Source organism: Fundulus heteroclitus, chromosome 20 (genome assembly GCF_011125445.2).
Source record: "Fundulus heteroclitus isolate FHET01 chromosome 20, MU-UCD_Fhet_4.1, whole genome shotgun sequence".
NCBI lineage: Eukaryota > Metazoa > Chordata > Actinopteri > Cyprinodontiformes > Fundulidae > Fundulus > Fundulus heteroclitus.
In genome coordinates, this window is record NC_046380.1 from 3,327,667 (window position 1) to 3,351,214 (window position 23,548).

Genomic DNA, 23,548 nt, shown 5'->3' on the forward strand with positions numbered 1-23,548 from the left:
ACATCTGTCCTCTCATTTAATGTGTCTGAGTTTGAATTATTCACCCTTCCTCTTTAATTCTTAGGCCTCCTCATTTTAAGTCCTGTGTTTGGGCTTTTTTCAGCATTGCTGCTCTGTGGTCCATTCCCCTCTCTGTGAGCTCTGTGTTTCTTTTTGGAGTTTAAATTCCCACCAGGCCAGAGTTTGTCTGCCAAACCGTGTGATCCATGGCAGGCCTTCAGGAAACGGGGTTTCACCATTTGCCTAATCTTTTTCCTGAACTCTGTAACTTCACAAAATGTTCCAGCGCTGCTGTTAAAGAGACTAGCATGTGTTCGGCCCAATGAAGGCATATTAGTGACCGATCCCAGATGGAGGAGGGAGCCGATTGCTCAATGGCAGCAAAGATGGGACCTCTTCTCAGGAAATGCATGTGTGTATGGCAGTAGATGCCAATTCATGAGTAAAATAATAATAAAAAGCTACTAATATGCTGACATTAACGTTTTCTGCATACCTGATACATCAGCAACGCCCAAAGTGTGGCCTTAATTAATGCAGATAAGAGATTTGTTATTACAAAATTATTACACATACATTTAAATGCACACATAGTATTTCTCATTTAATAACCAAACTTTTCTCTTTTATTTGATGGTTAGTCGGCCTCGCATCTATCCGCTGACTTTAAGACAAAAGAAAACTTTTGCACATCTAAATCAGCGTTTTCAAATAGAGTGATACAAATCCTGCTCCAGATTCCTTTTTAAGTAACTGGAAAACATTATAGAGAGGCAATAAATCCAGCATTTCTTCAGTTAAAATTGTTGAAATTTAATGAATTAGTAAATTATTGTATTTTACAAACAATGTTTAAAGCACATAAACACATATTACCAATAAAACATTCAAAAAGGATTTAGAAAAGGAGAAAGCAATTATAATTTAAGAGGAACTGAGATCTTTTAAAAAAAATACAAATTTGGAACAAAGGTGATGGAGCAGTTTTTGTTTCTGTGGAAGGAATCATGGAACAATCTGAACACAGAAACCAAACAATCATAATCAATATTCACATTTAAAAGGACAATAAAAGCTGCTGTGCTGAGTGAATTTATGCCTGATTATTAATAATCATGTGAACATTTTATCTTTTGTTTTTGTTATGTATATTTGGAAGATGACTTCGTAATTTAAGTTCTTTGTAAATATATTGCTTTTGGTAAAGGCGGCTGATAAGATAATATTATTCTTCTTTCTTCTCCCTTTTCATTCAGGACTTTAGTTTGTTTTTATGTTTAATTGTTTTGTTTGAACACAATGAATCAAATAAAAAATTTAAATAAATGAAATAGAAAAATAACTTTCTTTTCAATAAAGCCAAAAAGAAACTAGATGGTTCTATCTGACACATTCCTTACCAAAAAAACAACACATTGCTTCATTTGTTTAAAAGTTGCTCAGTATATTGTTGAGCAGTTAACTTATTTTTTATCTATCATTTTATTTATCTTTTTGGGTGGATTTCAGTTTTGCTGATGATTGTAGATCTTTTGCAAGCACTTTTGAATTGATGTGACAAAAGGTTTAGACGCCACTGCAGTGCGTAAAGAATAACTGTTATCATGCCAATATTATAAACAGTAATAAATGATTTATTAACCCGCCTGAATGCTTCTTCTGCATGCATATGTATGCAGCGCAGTGATCTGTGTGTGTAGCAGCTCAAAGGTCTGTCTACTCCCTATAATTAGATAATCAGACTATAAGAAGTCTGAGATGAAGAAGACTCCTGCAGAATGGTGAGCTTTATTCAGATAAAACGTTAAGTCTCTGAGAGACAGCAGGCGAGATTAGAGGATGAACCAGGCAAAGAACTGATGGATGCTTAGATGGGGATTACTGAACCACTGGTAACAACCAAAATAAAACAATAACAACAACCAAAGTCTAAAAGTGAAACCAAAACTGGAATCAAAGTCCAAATGATCATGGTACTTAGAGCGATTTTGGAAAGAAATTCAGGTTATTTAATCACAGATTCTTCCCAGTTTGAGTATGAACATCTTTAAATGCAGAGGTGGGTAGTAACTAGTTACATTTACTCAGTTACATTTACTTGAGTAACTTTTTGATCAAAATTTACGTCTAATAGTTTAACTGCCCTGTACTTCTAACTTTTACTTGAATAAATATTATAAAGAAGTGTCACTACTCTTACTTAAGTAACATTTCTGGCTACTTTATCCACTGTAACTTCACTGAATAAAGAAATAAACTTGTTTCAACCAAAAATGCACCAGAAACACATCTAATGTTTATATTAAGGTGAGAATTATTGTCTGTACACAAGCTTTGTTGTTTTAATGGTATTTTCTTTCTGCTGAGCTCATCGAGCCATTTACAGGTCAATTAACCACAATAAACAGCAAATATTGTTATTGGAAGTACGTTGTACTGTCCTGATTTACTGTATTAACTTTTTTTTAACTGTATTAACTTTCATTAACTTTTTAAGTTTTATGTTGAAAAACATTATTTCTGTGTTCCTTCTGCCTGAATGTGTTACTTTGTAATTGTTATTGTTAGTAAATGTTATATGTTAGTTGTTAAAATACCAGAATTTGGACATTATTTAATATTTTTGCCTGACCGATTGCATAATTTTTAAATATTAAAATTATGTTTAAGTAGTGCTATTCTGCAAAAAAAGAACCAAAAGTAAGCAAAATATTCTTGAAATTAGTATATTTTCCTTGATTTGAGCAGCTAAATATGATTATCTGCCGATGGAATCAATATTTTTACCCCTAAAATGAGATAATTAGACATCCTGCAATTGAAATAAGATGATGGAGATGAATTGTTTTTATTTTAAGTGGAAATCTCTTATTCCATTGGCAAATAGTCTTATTTAGCTGATAAAATCAAGCAAAAATATACTGATTTCAAGAAAATGTTCCTTTCTTTTAAATCCCTTTGTGCAGTGTGCAACATATCTGTCTACTCTACCCACCTCAGTTTAAATGTGCTGTAAGATTTTTAGATTTGTCTTAACGAGGACATTTTTTTTTAACGAGGGCATTTCTGTGATTACTCAGCAGGTTGTGCAGATGGTCTTCAGTCTGAGTTCTTCTGTGTGCGTTGCTGTAGATCTGATCAAAGCAGAGGAGTGTCAGAGCGAGGAGACATGGCAGGAAGGGGAGGAGACGAGCTCGGAGCTGGAGGACGAGGAGGAAGATCAGAGACAGAACAGCAACGCTGAAGAGGAGGAGGAGGACGGCGAGGAGGAGGAAGAGCACCGGCAGGATGACACTCACAACCACGGGGTGTGTGAACGGTTTTAGGAAACTACAGAAGGGTGTGAGAAGTAACGAGTGTTTAACTTTTCACTCATCAAGCAAAGAGCTTCATCGAGTTTTTAGTTAGTTGTTTCTGATGCTGCAGGTGCTTCATTTTACCTGCAGCGTAACATTTAGGACATTTAGGTTCTTAGCTATTTAAATTATCCCCACAAAGTATTTGCAAAACTAAACACTGAACATTTGTATCACAATCCACCATTCTAAACATTAAATCCTAACTTTATTTCATGCACTAATTCAGAAGAAATGTGGCCACAGTGAGAAAATAATCCTGAAAAAAGCAAACGCTACAGTTTCAAACGTTGATTTATCATTGCCTGTCTGTGGTTTTGTCCAGGAGAACAGTTGCCCTTCACCAGAAATGGATTCTGTTCATCCATGAGAGGTGAGCCATTTTTTTTATTTAAATGTTACCTTCAGTCAGAATGAAACATTTAGCAGAATATTTGCAGTTAAACAACTTTCTGATTATCATATTTGTACACAAGTCTCATCATAATTTCTACTACATTTCTCTTTTTTTGGGGTCTACTGTTGTTTTATTGTTCCTGCTGAGACTGAAACAGATTTTTGTTTTGTCCAACTAAGCAATCCAAATAAACCAGAATCCTTAGAATAAGCTCCTCGTGTCCGGGCCAGATGAAATGTCCTCAGAACCAGGGAGAATCATCCAGGGATGTCCAGATCCCACTTATGGTCAATAAACGTGAAGAATAAAATGCTTTTTTATCATCGGATATTCTGCTCTTTGTGCAGAGCTTTCAGACGTTGTTTAAGTATGTTTTGATCTTCATATTGTTCTGAACTTATAATAATCTGAGGGTATTACTGAGGTTTAGTATTTGGATCGTTTCGTGCTGCTTCTGTGACTCTCCTTGCTCTCTACTCAGGTCAGTCCTTTGGTTCTTGGATCGTAGCTCCTTTGTTTTCTCTTGTATTTGTTTAGATTGTCTTATTAGTTTCTATCTGTGTTCCTGGGTTTAGTCAGTCTCCCATTAATTACACTGAGAAGTCTCACCTGCTTCCTGTGACCATCATCCTCAGTATTTATGTCCGATGCCACCAGAGGCTGTTTTCAGGAACTGAGTCCTGCTGATGGCTCTTCCCTCAGCTTTGGAAACACTCCATCATTGTTCCTGTTCCCAAAAGTAAGGCTACCAAATCACTGAATTGCTCTTACACCTTTAGCAATGAAGTCTTTATTTTAAAAACTCGTCACAGTAATTGTATCAAAAGTCTTTTGGACCTAACCTTACCTGCAAGATGAATTCTCGCGGTATTTGTGCGTTCGCAAACACACGACGATCCATCTTGTCCGAACCAAAAGCGGTTTCGGGCCAATCACGTTGCAGCGTTGAGGTTTAAGGCGGGACATACCAGCTGTGGTGAAACTTAGTGGCTGAGCCCACAGCCGAACCGACACAAACGTAGCAGCGCAGGAGGATGATTTCATCTTTGAAAGAAGGACAGCAGGAAGTGCCTTCACCAGCTTAGCTTTCTGGTGTTTCTCATTAAGCTGCTGCTTAGGTTTTATAGTCTGATACCGTGATTGGCTAAAACCAACCACAAGACTTGTGGATCAAAGTCCATTTGACAGATGAGACCAAAGTAGAGATCTCGTGATGGAGTCGACCCAGAAAGAAGGCGGTATCATGTTGATTATTCAGATCTATTAAAGAACAGCTTAGAAATAGCAGATGTGACACGTGAGGAAAAAATGAAAAGTTTGTTTTGTTAGGAAAGAAACAGGCTGAACAACGGAGAGCATGCTTTTAGTTTGAAGATAAACAAACAGATTTTCAGTTCAAGCACCCCACGTCTCAACCGTGTAGTGGAGGCCTGATTATCTGGGCTTGATGTTAGCCACAGGTACCGCGCATCGTTTAGTCTTTAGGTTTATTATGAACTCATCCGTACATCAAACTCTTTAAGAGTCAGAAGTGAAGCTGAAGCTGGACCCAAACTGGCTCATAAACGAGACAATGAACCCAAACACACCATCAAAGCTACAACAGAATCACTTAAAAGATACAGGTCCTGGTGTTGCAACGGTCCAGTTTAAGTCCTGAGCAAAAATAAATGTCTGCAAACATTAGAACAAAAGCAAAGTTAAAAAGTGTTTTTGAGTCAAAGTCATTTTCTAATCTTGTTACGACTGGATTTGTTTATTCCACTACCTGAACTTTCTATTTAATCTGACTGTTTATGAGAAATTTAACTGATCAAAACCATCTTTTAACCCTAAAATTTGAGGCTCTGGACCAAATTTGTTAAAGGTGTTTGAATGAATCTGAAATAGGTGGAAAATCTGAACAATGTGGAACCGATCATCTTTCAAAGAAAGGAGGAAATTAACAATTTGTGCAGGCTCAGGGTAAGGAGTAAAAAAACACACAACCCATACATGTTTGTTCACACTCACATGATCCAAATTAGATGCAAAATCCCTCCCATGCTTAAGTCAATTTAAACTAAGCTGAAAATGATCCACGGTTCAGCACCATGAAGGGAAAAGTCTATTTTTCATTGACTTCAGGTCTTTACAGCTTTTCCCGTATCTTTTACAACGGCACCATTTTTTTCTAAACAAATGTTTAGCTAGTGAGATTCTCATCAATCTAAAAAGTTCAGCAAGTCTTTGTTCCTTAGCGTACTGATTTAATTTTGGGGGGCTCTCATCTGCTTGGTTGAAGTTTGATGGTATGGATGGATAAATAACTCGTTTTCCTGCTGCTGATGGAGACGGAGGAGATCTCAGCCAGCCGGCATGAACTGAACAACAATCGTTTCTGCCTGGGATCAGTGATTTTTCTGCACACCTCCACAAATTACACCTGAAGACTTCAGCGTTGGTGGTTTCATCGAAATGTTTCCTGACATTATGGAAATGCACACAAAGACAAGAAATTTTAATCCCAGCTAAGATGTTAGCATCACTGATATTAACCAGCTATCTCAAATGCATCTTTGTCTCTTTGATCCTGGGAGGTCTGTGTGTTTTCAGAGATTTCAGGGGATGTTTAGATCTGAATGGAAATACTGAGAAGCGTTCATTCCCAGGCCGAACAAGTCCTGCTCCGTATATTTACATAAATGCCTGAAATATGAGCTTGGAGATATATTTTCCAAGTCTTTGCCAGCTGGTTTGTTGGATAATGTGCACAGATCTCACAGTGATTATACGCGGAGACATTTTGGGTTGTCTTCATATCTGACCATCTGAGAATAACAAACCGGCAAATTGGTTTGGAAAGGAGCCTGAGAGAAAAAAACAGCCAGCCCAACAGCCCACCAAGTTCCTCCTCTAAATCAAATAAAATTCAATGTCATACGTTTAAGCAAAGTGTTACAGGGCCTAAAATGCTGTGATCTGTGTGTCAAACAGGAAACCAATCACAGCATATATGGGGTAGTTGGTATTGTCAGTAGTTTTGGTTTGGCATGCAGGTTTACCTAATGAATGTTATGTTAAAATTGAACACATGGAGTATGTTAATGTGCAGAGGGCTGCGGTCCGTCGTGCAACTTTAACAAGCAACACCGATTCCCAGCTTTAAATTAAATCTGCTGTTCAGCTGCAGTAAAGATGGAGAAAGAAAGAAGGTCCAACTCAAAGTTTGTCAGCATTTTTTTATTACCTAACTTAGTTACTCAAAAAGCCGCACAGCAGCAGACAGGTTGGCAGAGCTCCCTCTGAGGAGAACGGATGTCTGAAAGCTGAAGATGCATTCAGGGACAAATCGTACACAGGAGTGAATTAAACTCTTTTTTTCCCTATTCCTGTATTGCACTTCGGGTTATTACATCCAACGCCTACATGTTCCAAGGCCATTTTGTTCAACAAAAAAGGATTTAAACATTTTTATTTCCTAAATATCAGCTCAGTCTTATTTCATAGGTTCCTAAATGACAACCTTGGCTCTATTCGGTTATCCTTAACTAATTAAGAAGAGTAAACCCAAATCACCAGTGAGTTCTTTATTTTTCACACTTTGATGTTCTAAAACATAACATGATCAGACAGATTTTAAAAAGTCTTAGTTTACTGCGGAATAAAGTTAAAAAATTATATATTTAAAGGAGCTATAAGTATTACTGACACCTTGTGGCTTAAAGCGGTAGAACAGTTTGCCAATCACAACAATCTAATACGCCGTTTTTAAACAGTGTGACACTCTTCTGAGTTTTTACCAACCCAGGACGGGTCTATGATGATGTGTTCTGTTCTGGTTCTGGTTCTGGTCCGCTTCTCTTACTGGCTTCCATGTCTGCAGGCTGCTGCTCTTTTATCAAGATAAAATACCAAATGCTGCGCTCTTCGCTCTCTTGGTTTGAAAGGAGAAAAACTTAACTAAGGCTACGTTCACACTGCAGGGAAATGCAACCCAATCTTTATGCACATATATTAGACCTACAGATATCTGTCTTTTTCACGGCATTGAGAACGGCCCAGTTCAGATCTTTTTACCCCCAAACAAATCCTAGCCTTAGACATTGTTGATGGTGAGGAACGCTTGTTTCCAGGGAATGTTACTTCCATCCCAGGTGAGAAATTAGAATAATTTATTTACTGTAGATTTTACAGTAAATATCTTACTTATTGCTCCTTTAATTCTGTGGATCAGGGTAGAGAAAACATACCGAACTGTGACTTTAAAACTGAGGTACCTGCACTGAGCTATATAATACACTGGAGTGGTGATTTTGCCGAAAAAGTCACTGGCCGCCATCTCCCTACTCTCACAGAATCCCACAGGATTTGGTTGCAACAACAAGCAGTTTTCTGGCTGTGTGAAAACGTTTCACAGGTAATTCTACAGTCAGTGGATGTACTAACACTATCAACTACTAGGAAATTAGGTGCTGAAATATTTTATTTCAGCACATTATTCATCTTAAATATATATATATATATATATATATATATATATATATATATATATATATATATATATATATATATATATATATATATATATATATAGACTTGGACTTGAGCACTGATGACTCGAACTTGGACTCGGACTCCTACATTCAGATCATTCTGACTCGGAAATTGAGAAAAAGACTAGACTTTTTTATATATATCATTAGGCTATAATTTTATTATCTCATTAGAATATTATTTGGTCTATGATTTTAATACCAAAATTATTAGTGCAATGTGGTGGAGTGTGGATTTTTTTTTTAGTTTAAAAACATATAGGCTATGCTTACTTTAGTGCGGAACTTGGACTCGACTTGATCAATAGTGACTCGACTCGGACTCGACTCTGATTTTTTTTTTTAATGACTCGGACTTAAACACTGGAGACTCGAACCCGGACTCGGACTCGAGGCATAGCGACTTGACTACAACACTGATATACTGTACTGTATATATATATATATATATATATATATATATATATATATATATATATATATATATATATTGAAATAAATAAAATGCTAAATATTTCAGCACATGACTTTCTCAGTACTAACATAACATAACATAAAAGTATATGTCATTTGACATTTTAAAAGTTTTAAGCCCCCCCTGAACATGAGAAAATCCTTGTTATTCGATGCTGTAGCGCACATATTCCCTAGTTACTGGGGGGAAATAGGGAGTACCAATATGGCGGCCGGTGGCTTCAAAGCGACTCGTTCTAAAAGCGGGCGATTAGCACTCCCGTGTATAATATAGCTCAGTGGGTACCTGCTGAACCTTGACATTTGTCTTCCTCTACACACATAGTTATTAGACATACAGTGCCAGTCGACAGTTTGGATTCATCTTCTCATTAAATGGTTAATTTTTATGACCAAAGCAGCAATCAAAACAAAGGGAATGTGTTTAGAAAAAGCTGAAATATACAAGATGTTTTGAGTTATTTTACAATCTTGTGTTCGATATATAATTCTATCTAGTTTTGACGTCTTCACTATGTATCACCACGTCCCTCTGCGGTGGTGTAGCGCTATGAATCTCCTTTAATCTGCGTTTGAATCCTGGTTGCATAAGGAAGGGCACCCGGCGTAAACACGCTGCCAAGTTGTACTGACTCACTGTGTGAGCCCTGAACAGGGGAGCAGCTGAAAGGACTCACACTGTGGGTCTGAAGCATCTTTCCAGGAATCAGTTGGACGCATAAAGGGAACAAGATGCAAGAACAGTGGAATGTCACAAAAAAATACCATCATTCTTTTTTTAATGTGTTAGAAGGACAACTAGAGTCACATAAACTACTTCTATTGAATACAGAGATCATGTTTTTTTTGTTATTTCTCATGTAACTGAATGTGACAGAAGAAAAACAACTCAATTTAGGTTTGGTTTGGGATTCTATGGTTTCTGGACTTGTCTCAGACCACTGAATCATTCTGGAGGCTCCAACTTCCAAAACCATCTTACATTTAATGTCCCCAACCAACAAGCCAAGCTAAAGCCTGGCCAACAAATCACAAGTGGGAGAAAGCTGGCCAGTTTAACAGAAGGACTGTAATATTTGTTGATTTACACGCCTGATGTGCGTCATGTCTGATGGAAGGATAGTAAATCTGCGTCGCATTCTTTGAATTTCTTAAATAGTTTCAGCTCTGCTTTCTCAGGCTCTCCTGAATCCTCGACATCAACATTTTTTTCTTTTCTCTCCTAATCCATCATTGCTAGAAACAAAAACGACGGTGCAGCACCTAAACGCCTGGCGGCCCACAGAACCTGAGCCGGGCTCACCGACATCACAGCAAACCATGTGCAGGGAAACACAAAACATTTTTCCTAAACGTTGATTAAATCAGAGTACATTTCTGAATTTGAAGACAGTTTTTAAAATTTCCCAAATTATCTTGTTCTGCCCTTTTTTCTTCACACTACTAATCCAGATGTGATTCTTGTTTTTTTAGCTCGGTTTTGTCAGACCTCTGCTAGGAATCTTGGTTTTACTTTTGATTGCACTTTAAAGCTCGATAAACAAGTTAGTTCTGTCGTTAAATCAAGTTTTTCTGACCTGTGGATTTTAGCAAAAGTTAAATCTTATTTTTGTTTTAAGGACTTTGAAGGACTTATCCATGCCTTCATTACATCTCGCTTGGATTACTGTGACTCATTATATAGAGTCTATATAATGAATATATTATAGAGGAACGGATAAATCACAGATGCAGCGACTTCAAACGATTCAGAGCGCAGCAGCACGGCTTCTTACAGGAACCAGGAAGCATGACCATATAAGGCCTATGTTGGCCTCTTTACACTGGCTGCCCGTCTTTTATCGAATAGATTTTAAGATTCTCTCATTAACTTATAAACTTATAAATGGGTTAGCTCCCCCTTATCTTCGGGACCTTTTAAAATTTCAGTCTGTGTCCAGAAACCTACGATCAAATAATCAGCTGCTACTGACAGTTCCTCGGACCCGACTTAAGAGGAAAGGAGATCTGGCTTTTTCTGTTGTTGCTCCTATTCTATGGAACAATCTACCGTTCTAAATTAGATCTGCCCACAGCCTGGATCATTTTAAATCACTTCCCAAAACTCATTTTTATTCTTTGGCATTTATTTTTTTATAGTGTTTTGATATTGTGTTTTTATCAATTTGTTTTACTGTTGTTCTTGTTTGGTGCAGTTTTACACCTGTTTTTAAAGTGCTATATAAATAAACTTGAGTTTGACATTGACATCTTTTTTTGGCATGCTGCTAACTAAGGTGATACTAGTAATCTAGTCTTTAAACAGGAAAAAATATTCGGATTTAAAGCAGCATTATGTAAGATATTTACTGTAAAATCAACCTAAATCATTCTCACTTGTCACCCAGGATGGAAGAAACATTCCCTATAAATAATCGGTCCTCTCCATCAACAATGTCTTAGTCACGTTTTTCTCATTTCAAACCCAGAGGGACGGTCCAGAACTACTTCGGTTCAGAGTGTAGCCCGTGTTTACTTCCTGGTTCCTGAGCCAATCAGATGAGAGTTCCCAGGGTTCCCAACACAGAGCATTTGGTATTTTATCTTGGCAAAAGAGCAGCCGCCTGCAAACATGGAAGCCATAAAGAGAATCAGACCAGAAATAGAACAGATTATAATGTTATATACCTGTCCTGTGTCCTGTGAAAGGCATCGTTTATGTGTTGTTCCGATTGTAACCACTAGGTGTCATTATTACTTATTGTTCCTTTAATGTCAAACACCACTTATATGTCCTTTTTAAACCAGATCTTGTTTCAGCTGTAAGTTACTGCCAACATCTTTCCATTTTTTTTGGTGCTTTTATTGGTTTTCTGTTTCAGGAGCTGCCGGTGGGAGAAAGACGGAGAGCTACGAACAAACGAGTGGATATAAAAACAGAACGGCCATCAAACAGCAGGGACTCTCAGCAAAACACGTGCAAACACAGATGAAGATACACTGAAAAGAGACAGACTCGACACTTTGTCCAAGCACCAGGAAGACATTAAAACAGCGGGAACTGCCAGGACGCATCACGAACAGTTGAGTTTGAAACACATGCGCTCACATTTAAGAAGACATCAGCGGGGACTCAAACCGTGGGGAGAGGCTAAAAACAGCAGGATGCTGTCAAAACCTGTGGTGAACTGGTTTTATGCACACTCCATGAGACATCTCTCCGTGCTGCTGCAGCCACGTCTGGAGGAGCCGAAGATCACTGAGGCCTCCGTCCTCAACCCAGTCATCACCGTCTGATTTAATTAGGATTTCTACACGATTGGGAGGAATTTTAGTTTGTAAAATCTGTCCTCCACAGAGCTGAGCTGAAGCTGATTGTATTTCTGTTTAGGTTTTGTCTCCATAAAGCATAACCCTGAAGTAAAACATTTGATAAAGAGGCTGTAGCCAGATTTTATTTCAGTTCATGACGCGCTGCCAGACAAGAAGCCAGTTTAAGATTAAAGTTAATCGATTGGTTGAACGTTTGGTGTGCAGGCGAACATTTTTTATTCACCAAAAACAACAAGGTGAGCCCCGGTTGCAAGAGTCATTTCAGAGTAAATACGTAATCATACTCGTGCTTTCATGATATTTGTACAACTGTTTACAGTTTGTTGTGTGTAAAAAATGTCTTCTTTTAAAACGGATGCCTGCAAAATGTTTTAATAAAAGTTGTGAAGGCTGCAGATCGGCAACCTTCAACCTTATCGTGCACAAAATGATTCAGCCCATCAGATGTAAAAGCTGTCTCTCCATTTTTAATGTGAAATGCAAGAAGATCATAGACGACAATATAAACTCTCATTTAAAATCCAGGAATGTCAGAAATCTCCGAACCAATCAACAGCACCGCTTGGAAGCAAGTTTATTACGTAATTAACATGCTGGGTGTTCATTTCGGCAGAGAGAGCGGCACGGAGCTGCGTTCATAGATTTAGAGTAAAGAGAAAAACATTTTAATGTTGGTTGGATGTCGATGGGGATGCAACAGTTTGGTTTTTCTGAGGCTCCACACACAGGAAGTCCCCCGACCTCTGGGCTGCGGCGGAGCTTTTCACCGTTTACATGTTGTTCAGCAAAGGCTTTTATTTCAGCAGGCTTTCCTGGAGGGCTGAGGCTGGCCTTGTGAGTAAAACAAAACATGCTTTTGAACTACAGATTACACAGATTGCATCATTAACCAGGAATAAGTGAGTCTTTGGGATATTTCAGTGTATTGCTGCAGCTGCTTTATGTGGAGGAGAAACTTTCCACACTTTCTAACATTAAACTTTTTCATGCTCTTCGTCTTTTTGTTCCCCTTTATTACCAACATCTGCTTGTTAGTTTAGGCTTTTCTGGTTTTGCTCTTCTGTTCTCATAAATGCTTTTTCTATTTTCTTAGTAAGCTCTACAACATATTCATATATTTCGTCACATTTAAAACTTATTTTTTAGTTTTCTTGAACTTCTGATCTGATTTCATATCTTAACTGTGGAGCTTCAGTCTTCTTCCTTTTAGTAGTTTTGTCACGATGGACACAAATAAATAGAGTGTAAACAAAAAACAATCATATTTTTCATCTAAAACTAAAACCAACTCATGTAATTGTTCCAGAATCCGACAATTTTTGTCAGGTGTTGGTGTGAAATGAATAAACTATGTCCTGATGACGGCTGCTTTCAGAACCAGCTGCCCCTGACTGATGATTGGTGCCAGGATTTCCCAAACACATGATTACACCTCCAGGCATTTGATAAACATGTGTGACTGATTTTTAGGGGCTTTAGCGATGGTGGATAACTAGTATGGATGAGCTGCTTGGACCATAGAAGAACTCAGAGTAAAGAAAAGCTTTGGTCATTACAGGCTTTGGAACGTGACATATAGGAGCGGTCATGGCCTGAGTACAGGGGAGATGAGCTGTTTTTATATATATGTATATATATATATATATATATATATATATATATATATATATATATATATATATATATATATATATATGCGGTGGAAACCTAACACCACAGCGCCCTGGATGCACTTTCACAACATAGTGGTGGCATCGTGCTGTGGGGATGCCGTCCTCAGCAGGGAAAGGGAAGCAGGTCAGAGTTGATGGAGAAATTGAACTAAATCCAGAACAATCATGGAAGAAAACCTGTTAGAGGCTGCAGAAGTCCTAAAACCGGGGAGGAGGATCCACATCCAGCCGGAAAAGTACCCTAAACATGCAATAGATGGTTTAGATCAAGAACATTTTCTTGTGTTAGAATGGCCTAGTCAAAGTCCATGTCTAAATCCTTTAGAAAATAAGTGTAGCTGTAACTGCAGGAAATATTGTTTCTGCAAAGTTTCACCTCAGAGGGGCTTAACACAAAAGCTTTTCAGATGTTTATTTGTGAAAAATTTTGTAAAACAAAAGTCTTTTATTCTTTTTTATTGACGGTGGTGCTGCTCTTGGTGAGTGTCTGTAATATAAAACCCTCATAAAATATACAAACGTTTGTTGTTGTAAGAGACAAAATGCAAAGAAGTTTGATTGTGTTCCAAGGTGTTGTACTTTAATCACAACTTTAAGTCAATTCAATTTAATTAATTTAGCGCCAATTAACAACACACATCATCTCAAGGCTCTTTCTAAAGTCAGCTTCCATCAGATCCTCCAGGTTGGTGAGAAAGTTTCCTCTCTAAGGAAACCCAGCAGGTTGCATCAAGTCTCTCCAAGCAGCATTCACTCCTCCTGAAAGAGCGTAGAGCCACAGTGGACAGTCGTCTGCATTGTTGATGGCTTTGCAGCAATCCCTCATACTGAGCATGCATGAAGCGACAGTGGAGAGGAAAACTCCCCTTTAACAGGGAGGAGAACCTCCGGCAGAACCAGAACCAGGCTCAGTGTGAACGCTCATCTGCCTCCACCCACTGGGGCTTAGAGAAGACAGAGCAGAGACACAGAAAGCACAGAAGCTCACATTGACCCAGGAGTACTTTCTATGTTAGAGAAGACAGAGCAGAGACACAGAAAGCACAGAAGCTCACATTGACCCAGGAGTACTTTCTATGTTAGAGAAGACAGAGCAGAGACACAGAAAGCACAGAAGCTCAAATTGACCCAGGAGTACTTTCTATGGTAGAGAAGACAGAGCAGAGACACAGAAGCTCACATTGACCCAGGAGTACTTTCTATGTTAGAGAAGACAGAGCAGAGACACAGAAAGCTCAGAAGCTCACATTGATCCAGGAGTACTTTCTATGTTAGAGAAGACAGAGCAGAGACACAGAAAGCTCAGAAGCTCACATTGACCCAGGAGTACTTTCTATATTAGAGAAGACAGAGCAGAGACACAGAAAGCACAGAAGCTCACATTGACCCAGGAGTACTTTCTATGGTAGATGGTAATAGAGGATGATCTGCCTCCCCTGATGATGTCACAGCTAACAGAACACCAGACCAGGTGTACCTTCTATCAAGATAAAAATGACAGAAAAACAAAAAGTTAAAAGTTGAAATGACAACAAGCAATGCCGATTGGAGAACAGTAGAAGAACTCAGCAGAGTGAGAGAGGTCTTAAAGACAGGTGACTTCAACAAATTATCATTAGCAATTCATGGTCAGAAGTCAAAGCTGATTTAAAACTGGGACGTTTGGAATCTAACTCTAATTTGAATCATTTCCCAGTCGAACATGCAGCTGCATTAATAAGATGCTACATGCTGCAGGTCTGCTGCTACCGTAAATTACCCAGAATAACTGGTCTAACTGCTAAAGTGTAAACTGTTCTGCTCTTTAGAAACTTTATTGAAACTCCAGCAGATCTGAGATTCCAGCTTGGTGCTGCTCTGGTTCCCCTCCTGCTCCTGCCGGCTCCGATCCCAACAGCTGCTCCCACTGCTGGCAGCCGTCAGAGGTTAAAAACCAGCTTGGGTCGTAAACGGCTTAATGCTGTCATAACATTTACTCGAGTATCAGTTGAATGTATCGTCTTGTTCCTTCTGCCGCAGTTTATCAGAATCCCTGCTGAAATGTGGAGCCTTCTCCTTTTCTTAATAGCTCGGAAAAGGTCAGGAGTTGCTTCTAATTGTAACAAAGGAATTGTTTCTGCCTCACAGCGACCATCTCTCACTCTTGACAAGGATTATCCTGGTTTTGTTTTTTTAAACTACCTCAGGATTAGACCTCCGGCCTGACGCGCTCTCCCACGAGGCAGCCTTCCTAGAAATCAGGCTGTTCACATTACTGCCTTGGGCCGGCAGATGTTCAGTGCTGTTACTGAAATACGTAGCAACAGCCAGGAAGAGTCATGGAGGAGGAAAGACTAAACTAACAGTTTAAAACAGCTTTTAAAAAACCAACCAACCCATGGATGAGTCAAGATCAGCGCTGTAATCATGTTTAGTATGTTTTTACTGCCTTCTTGGTCCCTCTGCTGCGTCTATTTGAGAATATGTTGTCACTGTCAACTCTTTTAATATCACTCTATTTACTGTAGAGCTTCCTCTGCTGGGTCATGGTAGCAACGGCAGGAGCAATTTCCACGTCCAAAACCTTAAGAACTCAAATCAAGCATTTGGGATTAAATAGTTTTTCATTTTATTCTGGGTGAAACGACCTTTGCAAAGAGCAGAAGCAGTTTCCAAATGATGATTTGGTTTATCGATCCAAAGTAACCTGGCGCAGTGTGAAAAAGTAATTAGCCCCTAAACCAGGGGTCTGCAACCTGTGGCTCTTTACATCTTCAGCTTTGGCTCTTAAAAACTTAGACCAAAAATACAGGGGGGAAAAAATTAGTCAATGTTTCTAAATTTAAAGGTCATTTAAAATTGCTAGCTTTAGGATGCATTTAGTTCTGCAATATATGCATAACATTTCCAGAAAGAAACAAACTAATGGTATATAGAATATTTTACTATAGCTAAATGAAGTTTTTTCTTGTCAACAGGTTGCAAACAACTTGCCATTTCATCATTTTGATGCCTTTGCTATACAAATCAAATGTGCAATTGAAGAAAATGCAATAAACCTAAACATGAAAATACTGTTGGTTAAATAATAAAAAACTGTTGATCTTTAATAAAAAAATTAAACAAATATTCTATAGTATACCATAAAAACAAGCTCTTGTTTCAAACAGATGTGTAAGTTTTGTGGCTCTAAACAAAATTTGTTTAGCTGAACCAAGGGCAAAAATGGCTGCTAGGGTTGTAAAGGTTGCTGAGCCCTGACCTAAACCTAATAACCTCCCGGTGTTTGTGACAACTGGACATGAGTCTTTTATAGCCCTGTGGAGGAAGTTTGGCCCTCTCTTCTTTGCTGAATTGGTAAAATTCAGACAAATTCGAGGCTTTTCCAGCCGAAGTCAATCACATGTATGATCCAGACTTTGACTAGGCCACTCCAAACATTCTCCTCCTGAACGTTCAGGCAGAGAGAGATGATTTCATGGCTCCATCAGTTGAAATGCTTTATTTCAGACACACAAGTATACAATAAATGACAATATATGTCCTTGTAACATAAATAAGTGTGTAATAAGTGTATTGCCAAAAGCAATAAGTTTATAATGCCCACCCTCCGAAACCAATTTACATTGGACTAGAAAATAAACAATTAAAAAAAAGAAATGAAAAAAAGAGATGGCTACCTTTTATAATACATACCAAAATATGATTTTAGGGGAAAAGTTATCCAATAACAAACGATATTTGTTATCCAAAAGTTTGTTTAAAAACGTTTGTTTAAAAAACATCTGAAATCACAGTGAGCATGCCCAGTACGCTCTCAGTAGACATAGTGAGGCACAAATCCTACGGCCCCAAGCTCAGATCGTCCAATCAAAGTACTGGATTGCACACGTTAAGTTTACCATCTAGTGTTGGTTGTCCCTGGTGGCTCATCGAAGGATTGATGTTAATCTTTTCTGTTCAATAAATTAACAATATTAGTGGGAATTTGACTGTAATTTTATGTATAAAAATTAAATTACATTTAGCTTATATAAAATGGAATTTCTAGTGTGTTGGTTTTACTAATTTATCTGTGTCATTTAAAATTGATCAAAGTCAGGTTGTATGCATCACAAAAAAATTATTTGCTGCTAATTAGGTGTTTTTGTGCCCCAGCTGACTTATCATGCCAGAGACACCACTGGCTGTGTTTACTTCACAGGAGCTGTGTGTGCATGTCCAGTGTTTTTTTCATGTTTCTGTGGGAATATCAGCGCCACCATTGGGCCCAGCAACCTACTTCTACTCTAGTGGTGCTGCAACCTCTCATGTGAACGCACATTTTCTCTTAATCGTTAAATAAAAAGTACGCTGTTCCTTTTTGTGTGGACTTAGACTTAGACTTTCTTTATTGTCATTTTGTATGCACACAGTGCATACAGAACGAAATTTTGTTTTCATACAGCTCAGAAAAATTGCAGTAACTCTACAGGGTACGTTGCAGTGAATTTACAGTACAGGATTAAAATGCAGTAATAAATTGCAGTAATTTACAGGATAAATTCCAATTGATTTCCGGATAAAGTGCAACAGTGATATTGGAGACCAAGAGTTGGACAGAAGCTGAGGTAGGGGCCTTAGCCTCCCTACCTCAGCTTTCCTGCTTTCCTTCTGCCACCTGGTTCCTTTCATCCTCCTCCCCTACCTCGGTATTTAAGCTTCTCATTGCTGGATTTTTGTTACACTGCCCATCACTCAGCCTGTGCTTGCAAGGCATACATCCTCCTTTCAGCACAATCCACACAGGACGTTCGCTGGCAGCAGAATTCTGTGTCCTCGGGTCAGTTCAACAGAGAATTGGTTGTATCACCAACAAACTGGTGCTGAGGCTTGGTCCTGAACTCTGCTGGGTTGATTTGGAGGAAGTGTGAGTCCTTGATCTCTTTGTTTGTTTCACAATATATGAAATTTTGCATCGGTCTGGATCGGTTGCACCATATTGCATGGTATAATATTTCTGAAACCGTCTCATCTGGGCAAGCAGGTACTGAGGGTTGATGAGAGGCAATGCGCCAAAACAAATCCAGTGAGAATATGCTGTTCCTGCATTGTAAAATAAACTTAGATTGTAAAAAAAATTATTTGTCCAGTTGAGCCGAGGAACTGCACCCTTGTGGGTAAATTTTTATTTCACAGAACTTTGTTTCTGTAAAGCGAATAAACATACAAGAACATGCTGTTCTGCACGCTGGAGAGCAGGCCGGTTTGTTTTTGGACGGAGAAATTCAAGAGCTGCTCAGTTTTCTTTTTTATCTTACCAAGTCCAGTGAAAACTCGTTTTTTCATCCATGTTCGTGATGACTTCTGGGTTCTGTGGTGGTAGAAATTGAATATTAATTGTGCCATTGTGACTATTTTTCTTGCAGCAACAGATTTCTTCACGTTTTCAGTAGCACCGCTGCTTCCAGATTTCTTAAAGAGCAAAGAAACAGAGGAATCTACCCCAGGACCCCATATGTAAAATATAAATAAGACGTTCATATTCCAACTCAAAAATAATATTCAAACAACCCAGAAGGTAATTTATTTTCACCAAAATATTCAGACATCTACAGATACATTCCTGCTGTCGTGTAACACGGACATTGTGGATAGCTGAAGTAGAGTAAAAACTAGGAGACATTTACATTTGAGATTTGCTTTATTTTGGCATTGTTACAAGGATTTCATCCAAAACCTTTTTTTCACAGTTCCCCCCACAACCTTGCACAGACAGGCAGGTATAAACATGGATGCATGGATACCTGGTCCAGATATCGGTAATATGTTGTATTATATAGAAAAAAAACATTGTACAAATGTTTTTAGTGCCATTTAATCATCAACTAACTTCTGGTAGACACATGACCAGTAACTAGAGACATAAATAATGACGTGCAATGACAGGACAACCATGATAATATTTTTTTTTATTATTAAGAACTTGATAGAACCTCTTTTAATATTAAACAAGGTTTTTAGATGCAAGCATTAAAACGCTTAAGCACCCCATAAACTTTTTTTCATGTTTTCGTGTTGCAAACACAAAATTCAACAGGGATTTTGTGACAGACCAACAGGTAGATGAAGTGGAAGGAAAATGATGCAATTTATAAATCACCCAGAAACAGTTGCCTTCAGAAGTCGTCCAATTATTAAATCTAGTATCAGTCTAAATGCAGATGTTCCCAGAGGTTCTTTAGAGAACAACCAGCAGAACCGGTCAGAGAGGCTCTCATGCATCTCATCTCATAGAGCTTTGTTCTACTAGAACAGGGGTGTCCAACTCCAGTCCTCGAGGGCCAGTGTCCTGCAACCTTTAGATGTGTCCCTGGTCTGACACGCCTGAGTCAAATAATCAGTTAATTAGCAGGACTCTGAAGAACCTGACTGCATACTGAGGAGCTAATTGTGCTATTTGGTTCAGGTATGTGGGGCCAGGGAAACCTCTAAAAGTTTCAGGACACCGGTTCTTGAGGACTGGAGTTGGACACCCCTGTTCTAGCAGCTCTGAATCTGTCAACAGGACAGATGTCAGTGGTTCACTCCCATCTCTCCTCTAAACCACAAGAAGAAAGCTGCTGGAGAAACAAATGGCTGAAACCAAAAAAAAATCCTCACTTAAGATATGATTTATCACCAAGAATGCACTTTATCACATTATGGTCACATTTCTGACCAATCCTCCAGGTTGGTGAGAAAGTTTCCTCTCTAAGGAAACCCAGCAGGTTGCATCAAGTCTCTCCAAGCAGCATTCACTCCTCCTGAAAGAGCGTAGAGCCACAGTGGACAGTCGTCTGCATTGTTGATGGCTTTGCAGCAATCCCTCACACTGAGCATGCATGAAGCGACAGTGGAGAGGAAAACTCCCCTTTAACAGGGAGGAGAACCTCCAGCAGAACCAGAACCAGGCTCAGTGTGAACGCTCATCTGCCTCCACCCACTGGGGCTTAGAGAAGACAGAGCAGAGACACAGAAAGCACAGAAGCTCACATTGACCCAGGAGTACTTTCTATGTTAGAGAAGACAGAGCAGAGACACAGAAAGCTCAGAAGCTCACATTGACCCAGGAGTACTTTCTATGTTAGAGAAGACAGAGCAGAGACACAGAAAGCTCAGAAGCTCACATTGACCCAGGAGTACTTTCTATGTTAGAGAAGACAGAGCAGAGACACAGAAAGCTCAGAAGCTCACATTGACCCAGGAGTACTTTCTATGTTAGAGAAGACAGAGCAGAGACACAGAAAGCTCAGAAGCTCACATTGACCCAGGAGTACTTTCTATGTTAGAGAAGACAGAGCAGAGACACAGAAAGCACAGAAGCTCACATTGACCCAGGAGTACTTTCTATGTTATATGGTAATAGCAGATGATCTGCCTCCCCTGGATGACAGCTAACAGAACACCAGACCAGGTGTACCTTCTATTAAGAAAAAAATTACAGAGAACGAAAAGTTGAAATAACAACAAGCAATGCAAATTGGAGAACAGTAGGAGAACTCAGCAGAGTGAGAGAAATAGACCCTTAGTCTTAAAAGTAGACGGGGTGTCTGCCTCACGGACCAAAACTGGGAGTTGGTTCCACAGGAGAGGAGCCTGATAGCTAAAGGATCTGCCTCCCATTCTACTTTTAGAGACTCTAGGAACCACCAGCAGACCTGCAGTCTGAGAGCGAAGTGCTCTGTTAGGAACATACGGGGTAATCAGAGCTCTGATATATGATGGAGCTTGATTATTAAGGGCTTTATACGTGAGAAGGAGAATTTTTAATTCTATTCTTGATTTAACAGGAAGCCAATGAAGGGAAGCTAAGATAGGAGGAATAAATTTCAAACGATCTAATTTACTTAAATAAAATTTTTCTGAAAAAAAATATATATATATTTATTCCCAGTGCCACCTCTCCTTGAGGGTCCTGCCTATCTTTAAATCCAGAGCAGCTAATCTGACAAGTAAGTACAGGCAATCAGGTATTTAACTTTCATTTTCTTAAATTTAATTATACAACAATAGTTCAGGATATCTGGGAAAGATTCCCTTCACCTGCAGAGTGCAATGAATCCACTGGTGTGGCCTTCATCGCTGGCGCACCATCGGTTGTAACAAAAATTAGCTTCCTGTTATCCACAAACTCCATAAATACTTTAAAATCATCGTCACCCTTTGTGTGTCCTTTCAATGGTAAAATTGTAAGTTAGCTTCTGTCCAAAAACACCATCCTGATAAACACACACAGCTGGGCTGCGTCCATCACATCGGTCGACTCATCAAACAGGAGGGAGAATCACTCACATACTTCAGTGTCCTTCTTTAGCTGCTCCATAACATCCACTGCCATCCCGTCGCATTGTTGAGTAACAGTATTCCTGGATAACTGCACATCTTTTATAGCAGCTATAATCTCACTTTTATTCTTAAAATCACTGAACAGTGCATCTGCTGCCCCCATTAACGCCTATTTTACAACCTCACCATCTTTGAAAGCCTTATTATACTTGGCAAGAACATTGCTGACCCGGTATTACGCAATAGTTGAGGCCTTACCCTTGGTGTTGGGTTGAGTGAAAAGTGACTGCTGCACAGCTAGCTGGTTTTTCAGCTCATAGAGCACTTTTAGCTTTAGCCTCATAGTGTTTGTGGATCATCTTAAAATGTCTCTCCATGTTGCCCTTTAAGGCAACCCCACACTTACTACATATAAGACAAATTGTCTTTGAGTTAGGAAAATACAAGAATGTAGTCCTCCTCTTATTCTGGTTAAAAATTATAGTTTTGAAATAAAACAAATTATTGTTTTTATCCCCTACTGCCATTTTGTGGTGCTAATAACTGATTGACTGAAGTTCGTCATAACCGCTCCGCCCTCAGTTTGATTGTGGCCATTAGGAAAACGTCATTTTTGTTTTTGTTTTTTCTCTTCAGCGATCGACTGGCTGGGCGCCTCTGCTCTACAGTTTGTTTTTTGTCCTGATTATGCTACAAAAACACAGAAAGTACCGCTTGTTTCTTTGTTAAAAAGGTCAAATCCTCCGTGGATCAGGGGAAGGTGGTGGCAGCAGCATTTATAGACCTGAAAAAGGTCTTTGACACATGAAACATTTTCTGTTCCAGCCTTAAAGTGATTCCAGTCACAGCTTGTAAATTGCAAACAGTGTGTCATCACTGGTGGTGAGAAACCGTCCTCCCTTGGGTCAGGTCACAGTTCTTGGTCCCCTGTGGTTCAGTTTGTTCATAAACGATTTACCAGAAGCTGGTCTTGGTTCAGGTTTTCTAATGTATGCTGATGATGCTGTTGGATATATGAAAGCATAATATGGCAGTCTCTGCACAGCTGTCATGTTATCTAGATACCATCGCATAATAGTTTGAAAAGTCAAGTCATATCTTACATGTAATATCGTATTTTAAAAACAGTTTGCTTTTCTTCATGGGTCTGTCTGTGATCAGTAGTTCTGATTAATATATTTATTGGTCAACAAATTGAGCAGGTTTCAAAAGTGAAACATTTTGGTTTTGTTCTGGAATCTCATCTAAAATTTGATTAAAAAAAATTACATATTAAAATGGAGAGCAATGTAGCAAAAGCAAACCTTTTGGACTAATTGGAGATTTTCCTTCATGTTGTGCTGAAAATAGTTTCATGAATTCTATGATTCCTCTAGGGTTGGTATATAAACAAGCAATTCCCATTTTGGGAAAAAAAATTGTTCGATTTCCTCACTGTCGTGTTCTTAAAAAAACAATGATGAACTTTGTTAGATTTTTTTCATACAGCCCTAATTTTAAAATGTTTGAAAGGTC

The 23,548-nt window shown here is 38.7% G+C and overlaps 2 protein-coding genes across 5 annotated transcripts in view; one reads left to right on the forward strand and one right to left on the reverse strand.

Annotated features, from left to right (window-relative positions):
* Positions 1–13,068, forward strand: part of raly (RALY heterogeneous nuclear ribonucleoprotein) — a 93,793-nt gene extending 80,725 nt beyond the window's left edge. For all 4 annotated transcript variants that reach the window (XM_012879889.3, XM_021307235.2, XM_036151804.1 and 1 more), the window contains exons 7-9: positions 3,133–3,308; positions 3,682–3,729; positions 11,624–13,068. In XM_012879889.3, the coding sequence (XP_012735343.3) occupies positions 3,133–3,308; positions 3,682–3,726 (221 nt within the window). In that variant the 3' untranslated portion in view covers positions 3,727–3,729; positions 11,624–13,068. The remainder of the gene's footprint in view (positions 1–3,132; positions 3,309–3,681; positions 3,730–11,623) is intronic.
* LOC118567219 (nuclear factor 7, brain-like) overlaps positions 1–23,548 on the reverse strand; it is a gene marked incomplete in the record, with an annotated part of 854,268 nt that overhangs the window by 732,902 nt on the left and 97,818 nt on the right.